Source organism: Mus caroli, unplaced genomic scaffold (genome assembly GCF_978045245.1).
Source record: "Mus caroli unplaced genomic scaffold, Mus_caroli_1 scaffold_4, whole genome shotgun sequence".
Classification (NCBI taxonomy): domain Eukaryota; kingdom Metazoa; phylum Chordata; class Mammalia; order Rodentia; family Muridae; genus Mus; species Mus caroli.
In genome coordinates this window covers 14596161-14619597 of record NW_028227259.1, presented here as the reverse complement: position 1 = coordinate 14619597, position 23437 = coordinate 14596161, and the positions used below count along the sequence as shown (strand labels likewise).

The window sequence follows — 23437 nt, the reverse complement described above, 5'->3', positions numbered from 1 at the left end:
AGGGGGGCGGGGAGGGGGGAAGAAAAAGAAACTACAAATCCCAGGAGGTAGAGCTGCAGACATAACCCCTTCCGCTCTTTTCCCCTTAAATTGAGCTCGCGAAAACTCAGGTTGAGGCATCCTGCTATATGCCTGAAGGAAGTGTCCGCAGTTCGCCCGGCCTTGTAGCAAGGCATCATCTGGTGCCTTTAAGTCGGTGTCTAGGCGTCTACGCGCGATGCGACGCAGGGCGGGTAGGCGTGGCGGACATCACCTGTTCGGGGCGGCGCACGCGCAGTACCGACGCGGCGAGGGGGCGGGGCGCGGGGCGGGGCCGACGGCGCGGGGCTGGCCGAGCTCCGCTGCTTCTGGGCTGCTCCGGCGCTGAGGAGGCAACCGGGAGGCAGGGCGTGAGAAGCTTCCCTGGCGCTGTCCAACATGGAGGAGCTGCCGGGCGCCGGCACAGCCTGCGGACTGGTCTGAGCTCGCCCCACTTCCCCAGGCAGCCGGGAGGGCGCGGAGCCCCCAGGGCTGGGCAGCCTGCACGCCCCGGGGCGGACCCCGGCTGGCGGGGCTCGGACGGCCGCGGGCTTCTGCACCGGGACGTGTCCCGCCGAGCCATGGGCAACGAGGCGAGCTTGGAAGGGGAAGGGCTCCCCGAAGGGTTGGCGGCGGCCGCAGGCGGGGCTGGCGGCTCGGGGAGCGCCCTGCACCCGGGGATCCCAGCCGGCATGGAGGCGGACCTGAGCCAGCTGAGCGAGGAGGAGAGGAGACAGATCGCTGCTGTCATGTCAAGGGCGCAGGGGCTGCCCAAGGGAAGCGTCCCCGCGGCCGCTGCGGAGTCGCCCTCCATGCACAGGCACGCACAGCATGATGGAGAGGTCCAAGCATATATATACCGCTTCCCGTGCACGTACGTGTATGTGCCCGCACGGTGGTACATATATGTCGCCTCCCTTCATTTTATTCTCCCTAATGGGGTGGCGATAAGGCGATCATAAGCTTTTGGATGGGCGGAATAAAAACGATGCAGTGTAGAGTTTCTTCTGGTGGGATAGTCATGGGTTGCATTCTTGGAATTGTGATTTTAGGTTGTGATTCCCCTCCCCTTGGCCCTTTGCAACCTTTTCCACTAGGTTGGTGTGGAGAGACGCCCTACAGTGTTTTTACTAATCTGGAAATCTTCCATTAATACAACACAGACTTAAAAAAATGGATAGAGCTGGGTTGCTTGTTTACCTGGACGCTTAAACCTCTGTAGTGTTCTGAGGTCTTTTTCTCTGAGAATGATGTGTAAATATTCTTCTAACAATACCCTTAGCCCACTGGAGGGGACTGGTCCTCCCTGCCCAGCCTGTCCCTAGAGAACATGAGCTGCCTAGGTGAAAAGCATAGAATAAATATACCTTTTATATTCAGTGAAGGCCCTAAGATATTTTGTAACATTAAACAGATGGTTTGGTCACAGCAGAGCAGGTGCTGTACATGCATTTCTGAATTAGCATATGCTAGTTTAAAAACCATTGCTCTTTTATAATGCAAAAAAAAATGACTTTCCGTTTATAGAACATGAGAATTTGTATTACCTTAAGCTTAGGTTTCAGTACTCAGTTAAAAACAAAATAAATGACAATTATAAAACCAATCTTTAGTATTAACATATTAATTTGCTCTCTAGCTTTTTATTTTCCCTTTTCCTAATGAATAAGTTGTTTTCTAATTAGAGGACCCAGGGTATAATCTTGTTTTCTCCGCCTCTGTTATTGTAAACAAATACTTTAACTTTACATCCTTCTGCAGAAAAAAAAAAAATCTGTCTATCCATGGTCCTGAAACATCCTTTGAACCAACTGACAGGACTTCCACAATCTTGACTTGAGATACTGAAAGATCTACTTCATAAACTTGAAAAAAAAAATTCAACTAAGCTGCCAGAATGCAAATATAAGTGCGCAGTTTTGCCAGATATCATAATGAACTTAACATAGGAGCAGTCTCCATTTCTGAAGGACAGTGATTTTGTTTTCAAGTATTATCTGAAATGTTGGGACTGTGTCAGGTAAAAACCCCTGTTTAATCTGAAAGAAAACAGTAGCGAACAAATTAGCCCCCTAATTTGAAATGTACTTATTGTTTAAAACTGTGGTTTTGGCCTCTTCCTTCATTTACAAGGTGAGCTGGGCTTCTCCACTTGCTGGAATCCTGACTTTGGGAAAAACGGTAGCGTGCGTTTAGTCTGTCATTTTAGGATAATAACGAGGAGCAGAGATTTTATTAGTCAGATCTATCATTTTTCCAGAGGGGCTCATGCAACAGGTCTGGCATGGATACAAATGCCAGTGAGATTTGTGTTTGCATTTCTATCTTGCTTCTGCACAACAGATGCTGAGGAAACAGTTCCTCCTATATGTGTTACTTAGGTTATATGCGCACTGCAGGATACTCCCAGAGTTTCCCATTACCAACTGGACGCTTTGGGATGGCTATTATTAGGCAATCTGCACTGTAAATTGCAACTGGTTATGGTTTGCAAAAGATATGCACGAAGAATTTCTGATTTTTGTAACACATTTTTATTTTGCTGAAATATTTCTATAAAAGCCATTTTTGGGAAAATATACATCTGTATGATAATGAATCACTTGACCTGTCGCTTAGACTTTTAGGATCATTGTCATTAAATATATGTGCATAGAGAAGGTCCAAATTATTTCAAATTTTAAGAACTTGAAAGATGTGCATTTATTTATTCAGCTTTATTTTTGAGAAGTAAGAATTTTCAGTCTCAGGATTCAGATTCTTATCATATTAATTTTATGTGACTCACAGCAAATTAATATGCATTTTTCAACCCATGTGTGTCTCAGGTTCCTTGCCTCTAAGGAATATAATAAGACCTGTCTTACCTATCTCAGGAAGTCATTTTGAGGATAACCCAAGAGTTCACAGTGTGTTTGTTTGTTTTTGTGACAAATATAAAGCCCAGGAATCTCAATGCCAGCCATGGGAAATACTCAATGTGGCCACAGATGTATGTTGTAGTATTCATTATTAGAAATACTTTTGAGACAAAACTATATTCCTCACATATGGATAAGTGAGCACGAATCCTCCTAGCAGCACCTTCATTATGAGGCTGGAGGCCAGACTTTTAAAAATTAGGTTCCTGATTTTAAACTATTCTCTTAGCCTTTGAAATCCTATATTCTCTCTAGTATAGAAGTGGATAGACATTTCTAAGGTTATTTTTATTTCTGATATGGAATATTTTATGTGACTCAGCACTGCCAAATTGTCATTGACTGCTGTGTTACATTTAAAAACATCTCATCATTCCAGCTGCCTCCACATCATTATATTTGCGTATGCCAGAAATATCATTTTATCTGAAACAGTCTCTCTACTAACTTATGAAAGAGAAGCTCTAATCTGGGAATGGCAATAGTAAAAATGAAAAAGGAAGTAGAATTAAACATGAATAACTTCAGCTGGAATCAAAATAAGATTACAAACAAAATTCTTCAGAATGTTGATTTATTAAAGACCCAGTAGTGAAAGACAATTTTATTACTACAGTTCATTTTATTCACGAGCATGTTATATGAGGTGGCTCACAGCAAATCTCCTGTGATAGAAGATAAAAAAAATTGGAAATTGATGATTTCCCTTAGTGCTCCTTTGAGCCTTCCCTGCTGAGTGACCATCTGCTCTACTGGGTTTTGTTTGTTTGCTTTGGTTTGGTTTATTGGTTTTTATGTTTTGTTTTGTTTATTGATATCAAACAATAGGTCAAGTCCAGGTTCTTAAGTCAACATAGAAAGTATGCATTTAAATCTTAGAAAGCCTTTAGAAGAACTCAAGAAGCCAAACCCTGATGTCCATTCATTGGTTTTCATATCCAGGTACTCATTGATTCATCAAACACTAATGCTCTTCTCTGAGGTGCCAGGTCTGATTCTTGCAATGAGGCGATTGGTGACAAGTGTGCTTCTAGTTCCCTGTTCAGTGGATAAGACACAGATTAATTTTAGTTAACTCTTAGCAGAGTGGTTGTGAAGGCAAGCAGCTCAGGACACCACAGTTGCCCAGGCACCTTTACATCTTTGTCTGGTGTCAAGCTGCTCTCTTTGTGGGTTTCTTTCCTTTTGCCTTTAAAAAACAAAACAAAACAAAACAAAACAAAACAAAAAAAAACTTGAATTTACATACTGAAAACAATTAAAACTAAGATATAATTTGGGACCAGTCTTAATGGCTATGTAAGTCTTTTCTGGCAGGGAGCTTCTTTAACACAGTACAAGTTAATTTTTGTGGGGTATTTATGCAATTATAATATAATATAAAATATAATGTGTGTCACATGAAGCTTGTTTTCAATTTTGTTGTCTTATTACCACAAATATTTGGCATTTGTGAAATTCCTTTTAGGTTTTTCACTTATTATTACACATACATAAGGCTAATGAAGAAACTGTATTACAAGATACAGATTAAGATAAATTTATCAGTATTTTCAGAAAATGACAATTAAATAAAATCAAGAATAGGGTTTTTTTTCTTTTTTTTTTTTTTTGGGCCTTTGTTTAAAGGTAATTCTAAAGGACCACATACAAAGGTGCAGTATAGTGAAATTCCTAAGTAATTACTTATAAGACAGGCACATCTATAAGGTTTTTATTTCAATGGAGTTTTGCACTGTATTGATTGAATGTGGAACATTTCTAGAATCATGCTAAACTCTGTACAATGTATCTGTTTGGAAATAACCAATTTTCAGTTAGGTACTGTGGCTCTTCTTCCTTCCTGTGGCCAGACAGGGGATCTGCAAAGAAGCAGTTGCAATATGTACAAATGTAAATATGTAGCAATGATTAAAAAAAAATCACAGGGATTTTGGAAGTGACCCTGGGAAATAGTTCTGAGTCTTTTTTTAAAGTGAAAGCTTTGGAAACATAGTAATACATTTACTTTTAAAAAATATCTTTTCCTGGAAGAACCTTCCCACACTCTTCTATTATTGTTAGCATTAATATTATATAGTACTGGGATCAGTTGCAACACCTTGCACAGGCTAGGCCAACAGGGTACCAGTGAGCTACAATCTACCATACTAACTCATTTTATTACCTCATTTTATGCATATATTTCAGTGAAAAATTATTTTCTTTCTGAGTCTTAGCTCCAGGTCATACGTTTCCATTTCTTTCACCTCTCTCTTAGATCCTGATTTACACTTGAAGGATTAAGGAAGGTCTGAGTAAAATTATTAACTAACACAAAGTTGAAAATATGTAGCTGTGCCCCTAACTAGCCAAGTTTGAATTGAATAAAAAATGTAACCTGTATTGTGATTATTTCATATCTCATGAGCTCCAAAATCATTAATTCTTTTCCATGTTTTTCCAAAGAGAAATACATGTTTTCCAAATGTAAGATGACATAAATAAAACAAAACCACTCATCTGGCTTCCTCCACAGTTCCAGTGGAGAATGCGGTTAGTTGTTCTTTCGCTGTTGACAAAAATGGTTTATGCAAAACTTAACATACCTAGTTTTAATTATTCCGTTCAAATCATTTAAAGTTTATCATAGTTACATGTTTTAAAAGAAATAATTGTCATGTAAAGTTACTTGTCACAGCTCTCTAGCAACATCGGTGATCATTGTTAAAATTACAGTTGTGACAATAAATAGTGTAGTAAACCCTGAATGAAGCTGCTCCATATTTTCCTCCTCTGAGCAAAGTCGTAGCACTTTCCAAAAATGGGTCCATAGCCAGTTTCCTGCTGTTTGGCTATCAGGTTATATATATTCCAAGATACTTTAAGACTCATCTGTGACGTTGAGTAAAAACTTCATATTAAAGATTAACTATTAGAAAAGATAAAGTAATATTGGTCTTGTACAAGAAAAGTTGTTTGGCAGTTAACATAAAAATGTACAAGCTTACTAATTAATATACAAATCTGTACAAGGTTTCATAAGGACATGCCATGCCTATGTTATGGTTCAGTGTGTACATGTATGTAAGTTGTTATTATTTAACAACTATTCACCTCCCACAGGAAGATTTTCCTGCATTACTTTGTTGAAAATGTCTACCCATATAAAAGTAACAGACAAGAAAAGTTACAGGCAATACAGGTTGCAACAAAAATTATGTCTACATATGTTTGAGTTACAAAAACATCCAATAGCTTTAAATATTGGTCTGATTTGAACTAATTTCCACTATTTCTGTTTTCTAGGAAACAAGAGTTGGATAGTAGTCAGGCTCCACAGCAACCCGGAAAGCCACCGGACCCTGGGCGTCCCACTCAGCCTGGTCTTAGCAAAAGCAGAACCACGGACACGTTTAGGTCAGAGCAGAAGCTGCCTGGAAGGAGTCCGTCCACTATTAGCTTGAAAGAATCCAAGTCCAGAACTGATTTTAAGGAAGAATACAAGTCTAGTATGATGCCTGGTTTCTTCTCAGATGTTAATCCTTTAAGTGCTGTCTCCTCTGTTGTAAATAAATTCAACCCTTTTGATTTGATATCAGACTCCGAGGCAGTCCAGGAGGAAACTACAAAGAAACAAAAAGTTGCTCAGAAGGACCAAGGGAAATCGGAAGGAGTCACAAAACCTCCCTTACAGCAGCCATCACCCAAGTTGATCCCTAAACAGCAAGGACCAGTGAAGGAAGCAATCCAGCAGGATATCCCTCCCAAGTCAGTATCCTCCCAGCAAGCAGAAAAAATAAAACCACAAGCCCCTGGCACAGCAAAACCTTCCCAGCAGAGTCCAGCCCAAACACCAGCTCAGCAAGCAAGTCCTGCAAAACCTGCAGCCCAACAGCCTGGACCTGCAAAGGCCACAGTCCAGCAACCAGGGCCAGCAAAGTCCCCAGCTCAACCAGCAGGGACAGGGAAGTCCCCAGCACAACCTCCAGTGACAGCCAAGCCCCCAGCTCAACAGGCTGGCTTAGAGAAGACCTCATTGCAGCAGCCTGGGCCAAAGTCTCTAGCTCAGACTCCTGGTCAGGGAAAGTTTCCACCAGGGCCAGCAAAGTCCCCAGCCCAGCAGCCAGGGACAGCTAAACTCCCAGCCCAACAGCCTGGCCCACAGACTGCAGCTAAGGTACCTGGGCCTACAAAAACTCCAGCTCAGCCATCTGGACCTGGAAAAACACCAGCTCAACAGCCTGGTCCAACGAAGCCTTCACCTCAGCAGCCCATTCCAGCAAAGCCCCAGCCTCAACAACCTGTTGCCACAAAACCTCAACCTCAACAGCCAGCCCCAGCAAAGCCCCAGCCTCAACACCCAACTCCAGCAAAGCCCCAGCCTCAACACCCAACTCCAGCAAAGCCCCAGCCTCAACAGCCAGCCCCAGCAAAGCCCCAGCCTCAACACCCAACTCCAGCAAAGCCTCAGCCTCAACAACCTACCCCAGCAAAGCCCCAGCCTCAACAGCCAGCCCCAGCAAAACCCCAGCCTCAACAGCCAGCCCCAGCAAAGCCCCAGCCTCAACAGCCCACCCCAGCAAAGCCCCAGCCTCAACAGCCCACCCCAGCAAAGCCCCAGCCTCAACAGCCAGGCCTGGCAAAACCTTCAGCTCAACAACCTACTAAATCAATAAGCCAAACGGTAACTGGAAGACCTCTGCAACCACCACCAACTTCTGCAGCACAGACTCCAGCACAAGGCCTCTCTAAAACCATCTGTCCTCTTTGCAACACCACTGAGCTTCTGTTGCATACTCCAGAAAAGGCCAATTTTAACACATGTACTGAGTGTCAAAGCACCGTCTGTAGCCTCTGTGGTTTTAACCCCAATCCTCACTTAACTGAGGTGAGTGCGTTGATTTACCAGTCCAAGCTCTGAAACCAAGCATTGTTGTCAACACATGAGGCCTTCTCTGTCATGTAGGCCAGGGAGTTGTCTTGATCTCTTCCTGTCTTTCTTCATCCCTTCCTCTCTTTGGTCCTTTCCTTTTCCCTGTCAATTGTATGTTTATTTTTATAAAAATTCCCTCAAATGACAATCCTAGCATAGTTCAGAAACGTTTCTGAAAATGTGGTATATAATACAAATAAGAATTGAAGATAGAAGGTGAACTCCTAAATTCACTCTGTGTTTAATACCTATATTATTTGTTATTTATGAATTGATATTGCTTCAGTTTTTAAACTGATACTCTCACTACCAGATTTTGATATTATTGTTTTATAGCTTGTTTGTTTCAGTATTTATTTATTTATTTATTTATTTATTTATTGAGACAAGGTTTGCTACCTAGCCCAATCTAACTTGAAGTTACATAGTTCAAGTTGCTTCTAATTTGTGATCTTCATTCTAAGCCTTCTAAATTTTGGTATTATACGCATTCTTGAGCCCACCCAACTCTCATACTATTAACTGAAATAAATTTGCATTTTAGAAAATGGATAATTATCTTCAATTTTCCAAAGTTTTTATTATTACCCACAATTCCGTTTTCAATTAGTGCATACCTATCCCTATTGGTGATTCTTCTATATCCAAAATGACATACTCCGCTCATTGCTGAGAGTTACTTATAACTATATGGATGAATTCACAGAAATGAAGTTATTAAAGATGACTCATCATTGATGTATAAGTTCTCAGATGTGTTTATGTCAGTTACCTAGGTAATCTACTTAACTATCAAAAGAAAGGGGACAAAGAATGAAGCAGAAGGTTTTGGTAATTATCTTAGTATTGATAAAATAATTCTCAGGTTGTAAGTACTAGCTTAGCATTTAAAGGTCTAGAGTAAAGTAGTATTTTAATAGGTTGCTATTGGGGACTAGAGAGAAGGGATGATGGAATGACCAAGAAACTCTTTGAATTGAAAAATGATACCATGTTTGATTTTCTGGGTCTGGATTATCTTACCCAGGATGATTTTTTTTTTTCTACTTCCATTTATTTGCCTGCAAATTTCATGATTTTGGTTTTTTTAATGGATAAATAATACTACATTTTATAAATATAGCACACTTTCTTTATCCATTCATCTGTTGAGTGTCATCTAGGTCGTTTCAGTTGCTGGCTCTTGTGCATAGAGTAGCAATTAGTATGTGTGAGCAAGTGTTTTGGGGTAAGATGGAACACCTTTAGGTGTGTGCTGAAGAGTACTATAGTTGAATCTTGAGGTAGATGGATTCCCATCTTTCTGGGGAACCACCACACCGATTCCCGTAGTGGCTGTACAAGTTTGCATTCCCACTAGCAATGGCTATGTGTGCCCTTTACCCCAGATCTTTGCCATTCCCAGCTGACACTTGTTTTATTGATCTTAGCCATTTTGACCAGTGTAAGAGGAAATCTCAAAGTAGTTCTGATTTGCATTTCCCTGGTGGCTAAGAATGTTGTACATTTCTTTTAGTGCTTTTTGGCCCTTTGCGTTTCCTGTTTTGCAAGTCCTCTTTTTAGATCTGCACCCCATTTTAAAAATTGTATTGTTTTCTTGACACTTAGTGTTTTGAGTTCTTTACATATCTTGAATATCAGTGCTCTATCAAATATAGAAATAGATAAACCTTTTTTGTCCGTTTGCATTGCCCGAATGGCACTGTACTTGTTATGCTGAAGCTTTTCAGCTTTATGGGGTCCCGTTTATTAATTGTTGATCTTCGTGCTTGTGCTAACAGTATTGTGTTAAGAAAGTCTTTTACTGTGTCAATGAGTTAAAGACTATTCCCCATTTTCTCTTGTATCAAGTTCACTGTATCTAGTTTTATGTTCAGGTCTTTGAACCACTAGAAGTTGAGTTTTATGCAGGTGATGAATATAAATCTATTTGTCTTCATGCTGGCTGCTTCTGTGAGCTTTTATTTGGGGAGAATATAATATATAATTAGGAATATGAAGTATTTTACCCTGAAGTCAACATTGTAGTATATGTGTGGATTGGATGTGAATATGGAGCTTTCAGTATCTGTTTTGAATCTAGACAATGTTAATTTCACATGATTGAGCCTAATATGCTAATCTGTTAACAAACCACAAAGGAAAAATTCAAATGGAAACTAGAATTTTTTAAAACTTACAGAAGCTTTGATTTAAGTAGTTTTATGTTCTGATTTTATTCTGAATGGAAAAATTACATGATATATAAATTGTCCTCTGGATCAGGGAAATATTATGAAGATAGAATAATAATAAAAAGGGATGGGGAGGCTGGAGAGATGGCTCAGTGGTTAAGAGCACTGACTGTTCTTCCAGAGGTCATGAGTTCAATTCCCAGCAACCACATGGTGGCTCACAACCATCTATAATGAGGTCTGATGCCTTCTTCTGGTGTGTGTGAAGGAAGCAATGGTGATGTACTCAGATGCATAAGATAAATAAATCTTTAAAAATAAGGGATAGGGGGTAATAATAAAAATGTGATTGAATGTGATAGTTAAAGTTTTATGTTTTTTTAAAGAGGTCTGATACCCCCTTCTCTATAGAAGTTGCTTTTAGTTCACCTGGAAGGCGGTTGTTAGTGGGCTATTGGTACATTGTGACTGAGAACACTCTGAAATAACTGACAACAGAAAATGAAGGAGTATGCGATTTAAATATCCCTAAAGGACAGTGTCCTATACTCCATTTTTAATGAAACTGTGTCAATAGTATTAATGATGATCGACAGTTGTTGTGTTCATTTGGTCATTCTTTGTTTCCTGAATCATTTTAGTTTTGTAATCAATACTTTTATTGGATTCTACGACCATTTAAATGAGCCATTGCTTATTTATAGAATTACAATTAATAAGAACAAAGTATTATGTATTTTTATCAATGATGGCGAGAATCATATTGTAATTAGGTGTGTGTGTGTGTGTGTGTGTGTGTGTGTGTGTGAAACTTTCTGAATTTTAGTAAAGTTTAATTTGGGGCCACAGTATACTCTTTTGATGATTCAAGGCAATGACTTGAAAGATGGATGGTATTTTCATTGAATATTTGCATTTATTATGCTTCAGTGGCAAGTCAGGAAGCAAAAAGTACAGTTAGACATATATGTTTCCTTTATTGTTTATATGCCCAGCATTTGGAAGATAGCTATCATTTAAATGTCTTATACATAGAAGGCATTCTGCTACATGGTTATGGGACAGACATGTGACTAAACAGGAATGCTAAACTTACCATGATTAATTAAAATATGAATAAAATATAACAATTAAAATAACACAGAATATGCATATAAATTATGTATGCTCCTGTAAGTATGATATGGATTCAGGTGATAGGAGTTATGAAATGTATAAACAGATAGAGTGAACTTCTGAAAAGGAAGCATTCATTTCCAGTGGATCAGGTTGAGGAAGGCTTCATGTAAAGGTTATCTTCTCCATGCAATGTATCAGGATAAATACTAGGAAATGTGCAGCAGGTTAGGATTTGACTAAGACCTGAACACAGAGCACTGTGTGTGGTGAGGGTGTTAAGAGTAAATCAGGGAGTGGTGTGGTGGCTCAGTATATAAAGGCATTAACTATACTTGCTGTGCAGGCCTGGTGCTCTGAGCTGGGTCCCCAGATCACACAGTAGAAGGAAATTCCTGACTCCTGAGTTTCCCTCTGATATGCATATATGCACTGTGGTATTCCCAGGCAGTCTTGTAATTCAACTTAGTCCCCTATATGTAGAGTGGAAGGCCTTTAAACTACCTGCCCACTCCGGAGAGTGTTGAGATGGGAGCTATTCCAAAAACATCTTAGGAGTCCCTGGCGGCCAGCCTAGAGTTCTGGTATGGAGAGGAAGTCAGAGCTCTAGTTCGTCTTGATGCTCCATTAATGGAATTAATCAGTACAATGCAGGCTTGCTTTTGAGTCTGCTTTCTGGCACACACAGGACATCTACTTTCTAATTAGTGACAAATGATTGCTGTTGTTTTTATGAATTTACTTTATCACTATCGGAGAATCTCCTTAGGCAACACACAGTTGTGGACAGATCTAACAGCTGACCTTCATACCTGACCATTCTTCTAACTCTTCTGAAATTGTATGATTGGAGAAAATGACTTATCATTTTCAGAACCTTGAGAATAAACTAAATGGTAGTGATGAAATTGTTTGATTTAATTTTTTTTTAGTAATTGTACATGGCTTTTGGTCAAAACTAGATGTTTAGTTAAACAAAAGCATGATGATGTTTCAAGATAAAAAGAGCAACAAAACCAAACTAGACTTTTATATGTAGATTTGCAAGTAAACCCTATTAAAAAGATGAGACAAAACATGCTTCATAGACTTTATATGGAGAAAGTGATTTCGCTAAGTCTTGTCATTACTTCTAATTTAAGAGAAACTCTGTGTGTATGTGTGTGTGTGTGAGAGAGAGAGAGAGAGATAGAGAGAGAGAGAGGGAGAGGGAGAGGGAGAGGGAGAGGGAGAGGGAGAGGGAGAGGAAAGCCTGTGTGTATGTGCATATATGTATATGAGTTTGTATGTGTTTATGTGTATGTGTGTGTGAATGTGTGTGAGTGAGTGTATTATAAAAGTGTGTGTGAGAGTGTTAATGTGTATGAGTCAGTGTGTATGCATGCTTGTGTGTATGTGAGTGTGTGATTGTACATGTGTGTGTATGTGTGTCTGTCTGAAGAGCAGGGATTGTTAAGAAGTCCTGGAAAAAGAATAGGAAACAGCTATGGTAAACAAGAAAAGACTAGCTAACACACTTGGGGTGGGGGAAGAACTGAAAGAGCTGTTCCAAAAGAGGAAGGTGTTTTGTTTTGTTTTGTTTTGTTTTGTTTTGTTTTGTTTTGTTTTCAATTGCTTGCTGTTTTTAGCACAAAGATTTGTTCTTTGGACCCTCCAAGTCTGAGTAAAATTGCTTCACAAACTCCCTTTATTCCCCTTTAAAAAGATGACCAGCTCACAAATATTGACCACTTCCCTTATGGTTCCATCTTTTGAAATATTAAAGTATAGCACCTCCAGAAAATACAAAAAAGAACTGGTAATATAAGTTGATTGGGTGAAGCAGTCACAAAAAAAAATATGGAAATTGTACATTTGAAGAGACAAGGAAAAACTGCACAATGAGATCTCAGAGGTCCTCTGAATCAGTAAATATAAAAATGTAGTGGGTTCATTCAGGTAACATAAATTTAAAAAAAAGATATGTGCCTCCTGAGAAAGATGTAAAAGGGTAAGTCATTAATGATCATCACACTCAAATTTCAGTGGCAGATTGGAGATAAAAGTGGGCTAGGTTATGACCTGGAAAACAAACACTCATCATTGCCCCAGATTACAGAACCAAAACAAATAAATAAATAAAATAGAAATCAACAAAGTTCTTCAACAACTTGCTTAGCATCCACTAAGTTTCATGGATGTTCTAGATTCTGGACATTTGGACCTGAACAAACTAGGCTAGAGTCTTTGCCTTCTGGGAAGGTATTCTAGTCAGCATCACAAATAACTAAAACATATGGTGTGACAGATGGTAAAAGTGTTATAAAGAAAATTCACTGCAGGAGGCTGTGTTATATACAGGAGAGGGATGGGGTGAGAGCTGTGGCTCCCTTTCTCTCAATAGAAAGTTAGTGTTTTAGGGTTAGTGGGTGTCTTGGGTTATAAATGTTTTAATGAAGCAGATGAGATAGCTCAGTGGGAAACGTGTTTGCCACCAAGCGTGATGAATGGTATTCTAGTCCTGGAACTCCTATCTTAAAGGGAAAGAACCCAAAAGATGTCTTCAGACCTCTACACAGGAACCATGAAATGTGTGTGCCATTATACAAAATATAAATAAGTATTTAACAAAGTAAATCATAAATTTAACTGAAGTTCTAGTTATTGAGTGCAATTGAATGTGCATGGTGAAAGTGGTAAAGCAAAGTAGAGCTGCATCTAGCAATGTGTAATTATATGCAGTTTTATGAATGGGATCAACGCATCATTCATAAAATTCCCACTGAATTATTCCTAGGAGTAAGTGACATCAAGTCATCTTTTGATAAAAGTCAGCTTATACAGCAAGATAGAAACATTGAGCATTGTAAATATATAACTTAAACATAAAATCAAAACTCATGACATTATAGCACTTCCCCCCATAGAATGTAAAAGCAAGTTAGTAGTGTTGGTTCCAGAGTGCCTGCATCAGTGCAGAGGAAGGAGGCTTTTACTTTTAATGGTACATCTTTGTACTACGTTTATATATTCATGCCCAAACTAAAATCAGCACTGGGGTAATCTGAAGAGTTTGCTTGATCAGCATTATTGGTTAAAAAAATGTATATGATGTTAAGGGCTTGATAAATTATTTGAATTCCATTTTATTTTAAAGAAATTCTTTAGCCCTGGTGATTGTGGTGAACGGTTTTGGTTTCTCTTTCTGCAATGACTACCTGGAGAGTTTGTGAAGAGAGAACTTGTGTTTTGGTTCACAGCTTAGCAGTTTTATTTTCTGATGATGCTAGGCCTGTGGGATGCAAGACATCATGGCAGGAACAGGTGAAGAAGCAGAACTAGTCAGCTCATGGATGGAGAGTGGAAGTCAGTGGGAAGGAGGGACGCGTTTTTCACTATATCCTTCATAGGGGTGGTCTTAGGCCCATCTCTGAGTTCCCATCACCTCTCAGTAGTTCCCGTCGTGAGGACCAGGCTCCTAACACACGGGCCTCTGGGAGACATTATAGATGCCAATTATAATAAGAATCTAATTGATGGAGTTAGGGGAATTTGTGGTTATGGATAATATGAGATTTTATATTTGAAAATAACATCTTTACAATGCTGTACCTTTACTCATTATTCGTAAATCAAAATTATATGTCCTTTAACTGGTATCATGTTCATTTGAAGTCTTAAGAGAAATGACATTTCATAAATCTAAGCACAAGATTTTTGGAAGATACAAGGCATTTGCTTTGTTGCAATGACCTAGAAATTCCTACCTCTTTTTACCTTTAAAAGTAGAATATCTTGATTATAACAAAATGAGTTTGCCATTAAAGCTAGTATTCTAATAATGTTTAACTTACCAGAAAGACAAGATTATTTAAAATTCTGTACTATTTAAATATATTTAAAATATTTCACTGAATCCTGTTCTTTTAAGCTGTCTGCCTGATCTTATATTCCCTGAGTGTTCTGTTGTATACAGCTTCATGCTATACTTACAAGCTTATCCACTAGAAGTAAACCATGACATTTTGTTAATTTTGTTTTCTAGATGACTAATCATTTCAGGTGTTTTTCTGAAGAGTTTGCTTTTATTATGTCTAGTTGGCTTGTTATGTATTATTACAACTAGTATTATGGTCCATATAGTTTAGCAATGACAGATGTTGTTCTGTGAAAGCAGATAACTAAGGCTAATGAGGTCACTTATTGAATCAGTAAATAAGCTTAATGTAGTGAGTAATAGCAACACCTGGCTGTTCCTGTCCTTTGAGAAAGCATGCATTTGTAACATTTTAACTCATGTCAAATATTAATTGCCCTTGACAAGGCAACCTGCTACATACAGATATTTCAGACTCTTTCACTGAAGACAAATGTATAAAATAATCTATAATAACTTTATAATTTTCCACAAAGTCTAAGACATGGATAGTATCAGATGATCTGAGGTCTAGTTTTAGCTCTCCCTTCATGCTTGGTATGGGAGTATAATTTACATCCTGCTCTCTGCTGCTCCTTCTGGTCACACCCTCCATCAATTATTCCTCCCTCCCCCCTTGTCCTCCAGAATACAGAGGCCTCACTCTATATTCCCCCACCCTAGCACATCAAGTCTTTGAGGGGCTAAGTATATTGTGTTTTTCTAATAAAAGCATTAACTATAAAGTATAGTTCATAGAAATATATTTTTTCATCATTAATTTATCAGTTAGAAGTTTTAGTTCTACACTTAAAATTTAGCAACACATTCAATTTATGTAAAACAAATAATTTAGTTGACAGGTGTCTTTATATATGAACCTGATAATAAGAATTCTTCGCTTGGATTGACCGGAAAAAGAAAACCACATAACAAACACTAAGCTTCACTCCAGATTTCCTCTTGCTCTGTTATATTGACAGACATCAAAATAGAATGAATGATAATGAAAACTTAGATTAAATTTGTTTGAAACAATGGCAGAGTAATGTAATTCCCATTAATAAGGATTTAAAGCACCATTCCCCAGATCTGTGTCTGTGAATATGTGTTTATATGCATCTGGGCAACAACTGAATCCTTTACAGGTTAAAAGAGGCAAAAGTTCCCTTAGGGAAATGTACGTTTTTATATATATACATACACACACACACACATTTCTGACATCTTATAAACTGCATTCTTTCTTTCCAGGCCAATGCACACAAGGTGATCCTAAGTATTAAGTTCTTAGCAAGTATTGAGTTCATTTTTTTTTTTAATCAGTCCATGAGATTTTGGGTTTATTTCAATAGCGTGGCTTATCTTTTCTTTAAAATTAGACATTTATGTAAATAATACAATAAGCTACACTTGCACAAACATTGTTTAATTGGAGCTGCTGCAGCCATAAGCTGTAAAACTGGGCGTGTGAGGCTTGTGTTTGCTGATTGCTGAAGTGAAGAGGCTTGAGAAGGTTCTTAGAAGTGTCTGATATAGCGTAAGGAAGCTCAGCGACGAGTCAGACATCCTCCGCTTCTTGTGTAACTGTGTAAACGTGCACTGGCTTTCATAGCCCTACGTTTCTTGCAACCTGGAAGAATGGAGCCTAAAAATGGGCAAACTCAATTTCATGCAATAGCCAACTTTACTCAGACCATCAGACAGTTTATACCTTGAGTGATAAGGACCCCTGAGTAAAGTTCAAGCTGTGTATAATCACAATGACAAGATGCACATTGTAAAAAAAAAAAAAAAAAAAAGACATTTATCCACAGAGGCATATAAAAGGTAGTGTAAACACTGAATTAAATAAGAGCACCAAGCAACAATGAATAATCTGAAGTAAACTCATTCTTGCTGTCACACTTGGGAGGGGACAAAAGCATAACCAAAAACCAATTCCATGTTTAGAAGAAACTGAGGTCACAAGACTCTTGTCTTGTTTCCTTAGACTTTCTCAGAAGCGCTCAGGATTCCATTCACAGGATGCCATTCTTGGACTGCTTTCTGACAACCAAATACTAAGATACTGTGAAAGGTACCCTAGTGAGTGTCAGTTTTCTGTGTTTTAGGCAACTGTGACAAACATTGATACACGCTTTTATCATTTGAAGCTGTTTGCAAGGATTAAGAATGCTATTGTTAGCATCTGGTGAATGTTGTTTTGGTTTATTAATACAAAGTGCACATCTAGCACACTTATCACAAACGATGGTCATAGCTGCTAAATTATTCAGCAGAAAACTGCAATCCACAGTTTAAGAGAAGCAACACCCAACTACTTTACGTGCTAAATAAAGATTTTTACCAAGTTACCTACACTAATATCACAGTTCTGAAGAATGCCATTATCTACATTTTAATGGAAATAAATTATTCATTGATATGCATAGCTACGGAATATGAGCCATCTGCAGCCAAACTGCTGCTGGGTGTGACTGTCTCTGTGGGAGGCATGTGTCATGTGCTCTGGGCAATCCTTGAGTAGCAACAAGCATAGTCTGCTCTGAAGCTGGGGCTTGCATTCTTACTTGTAGTGTTGCTTTTTTTTTAGATCTGCTGTCTGGTTTTACTGTATTTTTTCTATTGCATTCAAAATTATGTAAGTTTTTCCAATATATTTTTTGAAATAGATTGATATATAGGAGAAAACTTTGTAATAGTTTATCATTAAAAATACCCCAGGTTTATGTGGTACCCAACACAAATATGAATAAACATGGTAAGTTGGCCATTCCTTTTAAAGTGTAAAGATTGGAGATAGAGAAACAATCGAAAAACACACTTAAAAATTAAAACACAAAATTTCAAATTTGTAATTAAGGCATGGCAGACTTCAGTTATTGAAATAGTAAGTGCTAAATAAAGACATTCAATGCCATTGTTGAAGACGGGCTGCATGTAGGTAAAGATCCATAACCTCACAGTGGACAGAATCACAAGCTTGGATCAGAGAGGTTGAGAGCACTGACTTGCTGGAGTGGATAGTCCCTTTAGGTGCTATGATTTGCAGAAAGATTCACTGTAAAACAAAAGAATAAAAGAATAGATTTTATTGTACAAACTCATGATGAAAGTATGATTTAAGGAAAACATACCAACAGTGAATATGAACACTAGAGTATATCAGTCTCTATAGCAGATATGAGCACCAGTGGATATCAGCCCTCGCAGTGAATATGAATACCAGCAGATATCAATTCCTGCATTGTTATTTTGATGTTCTCTTATTTCAAGGACATCTAAGTTGAGCAAACCATCCATTATAAATTTTAGGTGAATTTTAATCTTATTTTAGTGGAGCTTTGTTGTTGTTGCTGTCTTGGAGGGTACTGTTCGTTTGTTTTAACCATTGTTGTGTTGTAAGGTTTACATTCTATTCTGAGGCTAAACACATTAGTACACATGTCTTGAAATTCTCAAAGAATAAAAAATGTGCATTCTGAAAAAAATTAAAAATATTACTTCAGAATAGGAATGTGATTTTTCTCTGGATCTCTAAAATCTACTTTTGATATTATTGGCTAGATGTATTGAGGTCATATCTTTACTATTGTGGGCATGAAGCTAAGAGACATAATTTTTGGTTGATCAGTGGTTTTGGTACAACTTTTAAATTGGCAACTATTTCTTGAAATTCTGTATGAGATAGTCACAACTAAACCTCTTTAGTGGTATAAATAAGACATGGAGTGTTCTCCCCAAACCTTAGCCAGTGAAACTAAAATTTTGTATTTCTGAGGTCTGATCCAAGGGCTCAGCGGAAAGGAGATCTTGAGCCTGTAGTAATCATGGTGGTTTATTAGGTTATTGTGTGTAGATCTCTATTAATACACAGGGTACTGGAGAATGTGCGGAAGCACTTCCTGACCTCTACCTTACCCGCATGTATGTAGCATATTAAGTCAGGACACCGCGTGAGTAGCACTGCTGGGCTTTTCTTTGAGCTTCCCATCTCGAGGGGGGTAATTGAGTTAGATTATTAAATAAATTGGCTTTAATATTTTTTATTTTATTTATGGATTTTCTATAAACTAGTCTGTCAGGAAGTTAAAGTTTTGCTTTCATCTTGTATAATCTAGAATTTTAGTATGTTCAGCTTGAGACCTATTTAATCATGCTGTAGACTTTCCTTTTAGTACAAACATAGGAAGTGTAAGAGTATTTCTAGGACATGATGGCAGAAAGCTCCTGTAGCATCAGTGTTCAACATTCTGTTTTCAAATAGATGTAGATGGTGAAAATGTACCACCTGGGAGGGGTACTGCTTGTGACAACGAAACATGGAAAGTTGTTTAGAACATCTCTGTGAAGTCAGGAAGAAGCGATGGGGACTAATAGGTTTCTTTTAAGAAATTATTATTTCTTTGGGAAATTCATGCTCTCTATTTCATTTATATTCCCTGTGCCCAATCTTCCCAAGTTCACTCCTCTTTCCTACCCATCACTTTGTCACTGTTGGTTTTTTAGGTATAATGTCTGGTGTTTGATGCCCATATATTCTTGAATGCAGCCATTCACTGGAATATGGTTGACTTACATGGGGCTACTTGCTTAAAGAAAACAGATTCTCCCTTTCCTAGCAGCTATCAATTGTCAGTAGCCAGGAGCTAGGGGTAAGTTTTTGTGACTAGCCCCTCTCTTCATGTTGATATTTAAGTGTGTCATAAGTTTTCACAGGACTTGTGTATGTTGTCACAACCAAGATAAAGAAATGCCCTATGATATCCTTTTCTTCATAGTTATCCATGGGCTTCCAACATATGTACTCCTTTGCCCCACTTCTGCAGTGATCTCTAAGCCTTGGGGAAGAGTCTGTGACATAGATGCTCTGGTTAGGACTAGGCATTCCTTAGTCTCTTATTTTCTGTACTTGGAGCAGTGGTGGGGCTCTATGTTAATCCCCATCTGTTGCAAATGGAAGATTCTCAGAAGAATGTGGAGAGATGCATTGGCCTATGGGTATAATTATGTTTTTAGGAGTCATTTTAATACTATATCCTTTTAGCAGTATGACAATTGTAGGAATCCTATTACCATCATAAAGAATATGACCTCCACAGACTCTTGACCCTAATAATGATTTCACATTTCCTCTTGTGGAATGGAACACAAATCCTCTCAGAAAGTACTTATTTCCTTCCATGATGTTCATGCTGTTATGACATCATGGGGATGCTTTCCGAGCCAATGACTTTGATACTTCATGGGATTTTTAGCTGGTTAAGATTGCTGAGTACTTTCCTCATCCAAAAATGTGCACAGAATGTTCTAGCACTGTGAAAACTGTTTTGTAGGAATGAAGTTTCTAGTCTGTACCAATGTAGTATCTTCATATGCTAAGACTCATGCATGTGGTATCTTCAACTATATGTTCTTATTGTCAAGTTCGGAGAGTCACCAGTAGCACTGTAAATAACTGGTAATATTTCTGAGCACATGAGACCTCACTGACAAACAATTCAAAAGAGGTAACCCATTCCAGGCACTGTGCTTTTTATTTTTATCCTTTGGGTTTTCGTAGGAGTGATCATTTTTCAAAGCTCTCACTCATGGCTATCATAGAATAAAGATACATTAATAATAAGTGAGGGGGCAGTTGTTGGAGATATGGCCACCAATGTAAGGGCAGCAAGTATTTTCATTGATGTTGGTGCAACAGGTCACTCTGCTCATCTAGCGTTAGGGACAAGGGCTCAGCTTTGAAAGAAAAATAATGAAGTTACTATGTCCAGATACAAGAAATATTTGTAGCTATGCAGTTATAGCACATTCTCCCCAGTCTAAATCCACATGGAAATGACTCTCTTGTTCAGAATTACAAGATTCTATTGCTATTTGTATGGAAACACATAACAAATACTAAAGGGTCTATGCTGGCTATTTTCACTGTGGTAAGCCATAGCATAAAAAGAAATGCTACAGTAAGCAAAATTGAACATTTTTAATTTCTAGAATTTGTATCAGCTAGACAGCTTTGTGTTGGTGATAGTGAGAAGGTCAAATCCACATTGGGGATCAAGAGAAACATAAAGGAGTCGGTTCCATTGGTTGTTTAAATTCTTTGGGAGTTTGGACATAGATCTTGGCATAGTGTAACTATGCAAGTACTAGCATAAACATCGACAGCATATCCTAATAGAAAAAGCTAGAGATAACCAGTTCTTGTGTTCATCCTAAGTATTATTTTATGGAAGTATAAATTAAGGTCTGAGGGAGAGAGAGAGAGGGAATGGGAGAGGGAGAGACAGAGAGAGACACAGAGAGAGACAGAAAGAGAGAGGTTTGAAAAGTGAAAGAATAAATGAATAAGTGGGGAATTATCTTTTATACCCAATGCAGACATATTTAGGGAATGAGAATTGTAAGTGAGCAACAGAGGGCAGTTACATTATTTTTGTCCTGTGCTCTTTTATCTCGGTGTACCTTGTAGAAACATAACTGGTGTCAAAAAAAAAACCTATTTTTTTGGTTAAGTATGTGAATACTGAAGCTGGTTGTAAACTTTATCATTTGCTCAGTGTATTAAGGCACATGCTTGTGTGTGTGTGTGTGTGTGTGTGTGAAGATTGTTAAGTACTGACATAAGAATCACTTAAATATTCATGAGATAAGGCCAAGATAATAAATTAAAAGGAGGCTCTTTCTAAACCATCCTTAGAGGACAAGAGACTGTATAATCAGAAATGCAGGCAATGATTTCAACTCTTATTTTAGAAGTAAAGCAGAATACAGAAGGATGAAATGTTCATGGATTGTTATAAAAATAAAAAAAAAATGCACTGAGGAGATAAAAGATAAGGCAGTGAAGTATATTTAGTGAAAGGATGTACTAAGAGAAGAGAATTGTCTGAGAGGGGGCAAGTCACACATGTATCTTATTTCCCTTTCCATAACAATTGCATTCAAGTGGATGTTCACTTATAAACTATAATCAATCACTTAATTTTAACCATATAAAATGCATTTCTCTGACATTATTTATATTAGACATTATCTATGTTGTGGTAGTATGAACATTTTAATGTTGAACAAAGATGCACATAAGAGCTAATGATGGACATGAAGCCCCAGTGATCACACTGCAGAAGAATTTACAGTATTACTCATAAGTTCAAGTTCATCACCTCAACATTTCTATAGGTACAAACACGAGACAAAAGCTAGCAGGAAAGAAGAAATCATCACAACAGTGTCAGGTACTTCTTTTCTGTCTCCAAACTCTTAGTGTTACATTATGCTTTACCATGCATTTTCTGACTTCTCCCTGAATTGAAGCTACCAATAGGTGTGGAAGTTTTATTCTCTCCTTAAAAGGCATGTGCGCTGTTCAAAGTGCAACAAGCAAGTGAAGCAATGAATAGTGATTAAGTTCACATCCATATTGGATATAACAACTGTTAATAATAATAAAAGGGAATGATGTGAATAAGAATTAGCCCTAGAAATATGTAATTTATATTCATTAACTTGAATATCCATCACATACTTAACAGATATTTTGTAGATTAGGTAAAAATCAAATACACTACTTATAAAGACTTGGGGCTCTAATCATATTTTCTTTTTTTTTGGTTAAGTGACTATGAGCTAAATAAGTCAGGATGTGGAAAAACACATGAGAAAAAAATACATTGCAGCACATTTCTAATTGGCTGTTTGGGTAGTGGGAACCTGTTTATTTACAGAGGTCTTTCTTCATCAAGTTTCATTGGAATGGAATGAAGGATAATTTAGACCTCAGGGCTGATGTCACCAAAGAATTTACAGAAGCAGTGATTATTTGTTTTCTTTTATGATTTCAATCATTATTTATAAAAAAGTTTACTCTTCACAATGCTTCAGGCACGCGGGAAGGTAAAGATACAGAATACAGATATAGCTGCAGATGTAGCTGTGTGCATAGAGCTTGCCTGGCATGTGTGAAGCCCTGGGTTTAATCTCCTATAGTACACAGGCCTGCAATCCTGGTCCTACAAAGGTAGACGCAAGTTACTCAGAGGTCCAAAGTGATCATCATCAGGACAGTGGATCTGAGGCAGGTTTGGGCCATCTCAGGCAATGTTTTAAAAGTTAAAGGTAAAAATATGAGTGTAGAGGTGCCTGACACTTTTACTGAAAACAAATTTAAGGAACTCCTAACTACTTATCACAATTATTTAAATTTTTTAATTTAATTTTTACAATAGAAATAAGACATCTTAGAATTGTCCAGTTCAAAGTTTGATGTTTATGAGATGGCTAAATCATTTTATATTGAGTCATGGTTTGAAAAATATTTGTTTGAACAACCTGTAATCCCCATACTCAGGATACTGAGATAGGTAGATACATAACAATACCCTGTGTCAAAATT

At 38.0% G+C, this 23437-nt stretch overlaps 1 protein-coding gene across 3 annotated transcripts in view; it reads left to right on the top strand.

The window, feature by feature from the left end:
• The first annotated feature begins 346 nt into the window (after positions 1-346).
• The window catches only part of Pclo (piccolo presynaptic cytomatrix protein), a 359262-nt gene continuing 336171 nt past the window's right edge, over positions 347-23437 (top strand). For all 3 annotated transcript variants that reach the window (XM_029477261.2, XM_085836473.1, XM_085836472.1), the window contains exons 1-2: positions 347-838; positions 6228-7809. In XM_029477261.2, the coding sequence (XP_029333121.2) occupies positions 600-838; positions 6228-7809 (1821 nt within the window). In that variant the 5' untranslated portion in view covers positions 347-599. The remainder of the gene's footprint in view (positions 839-6227; positions 7810-23437) is intronic.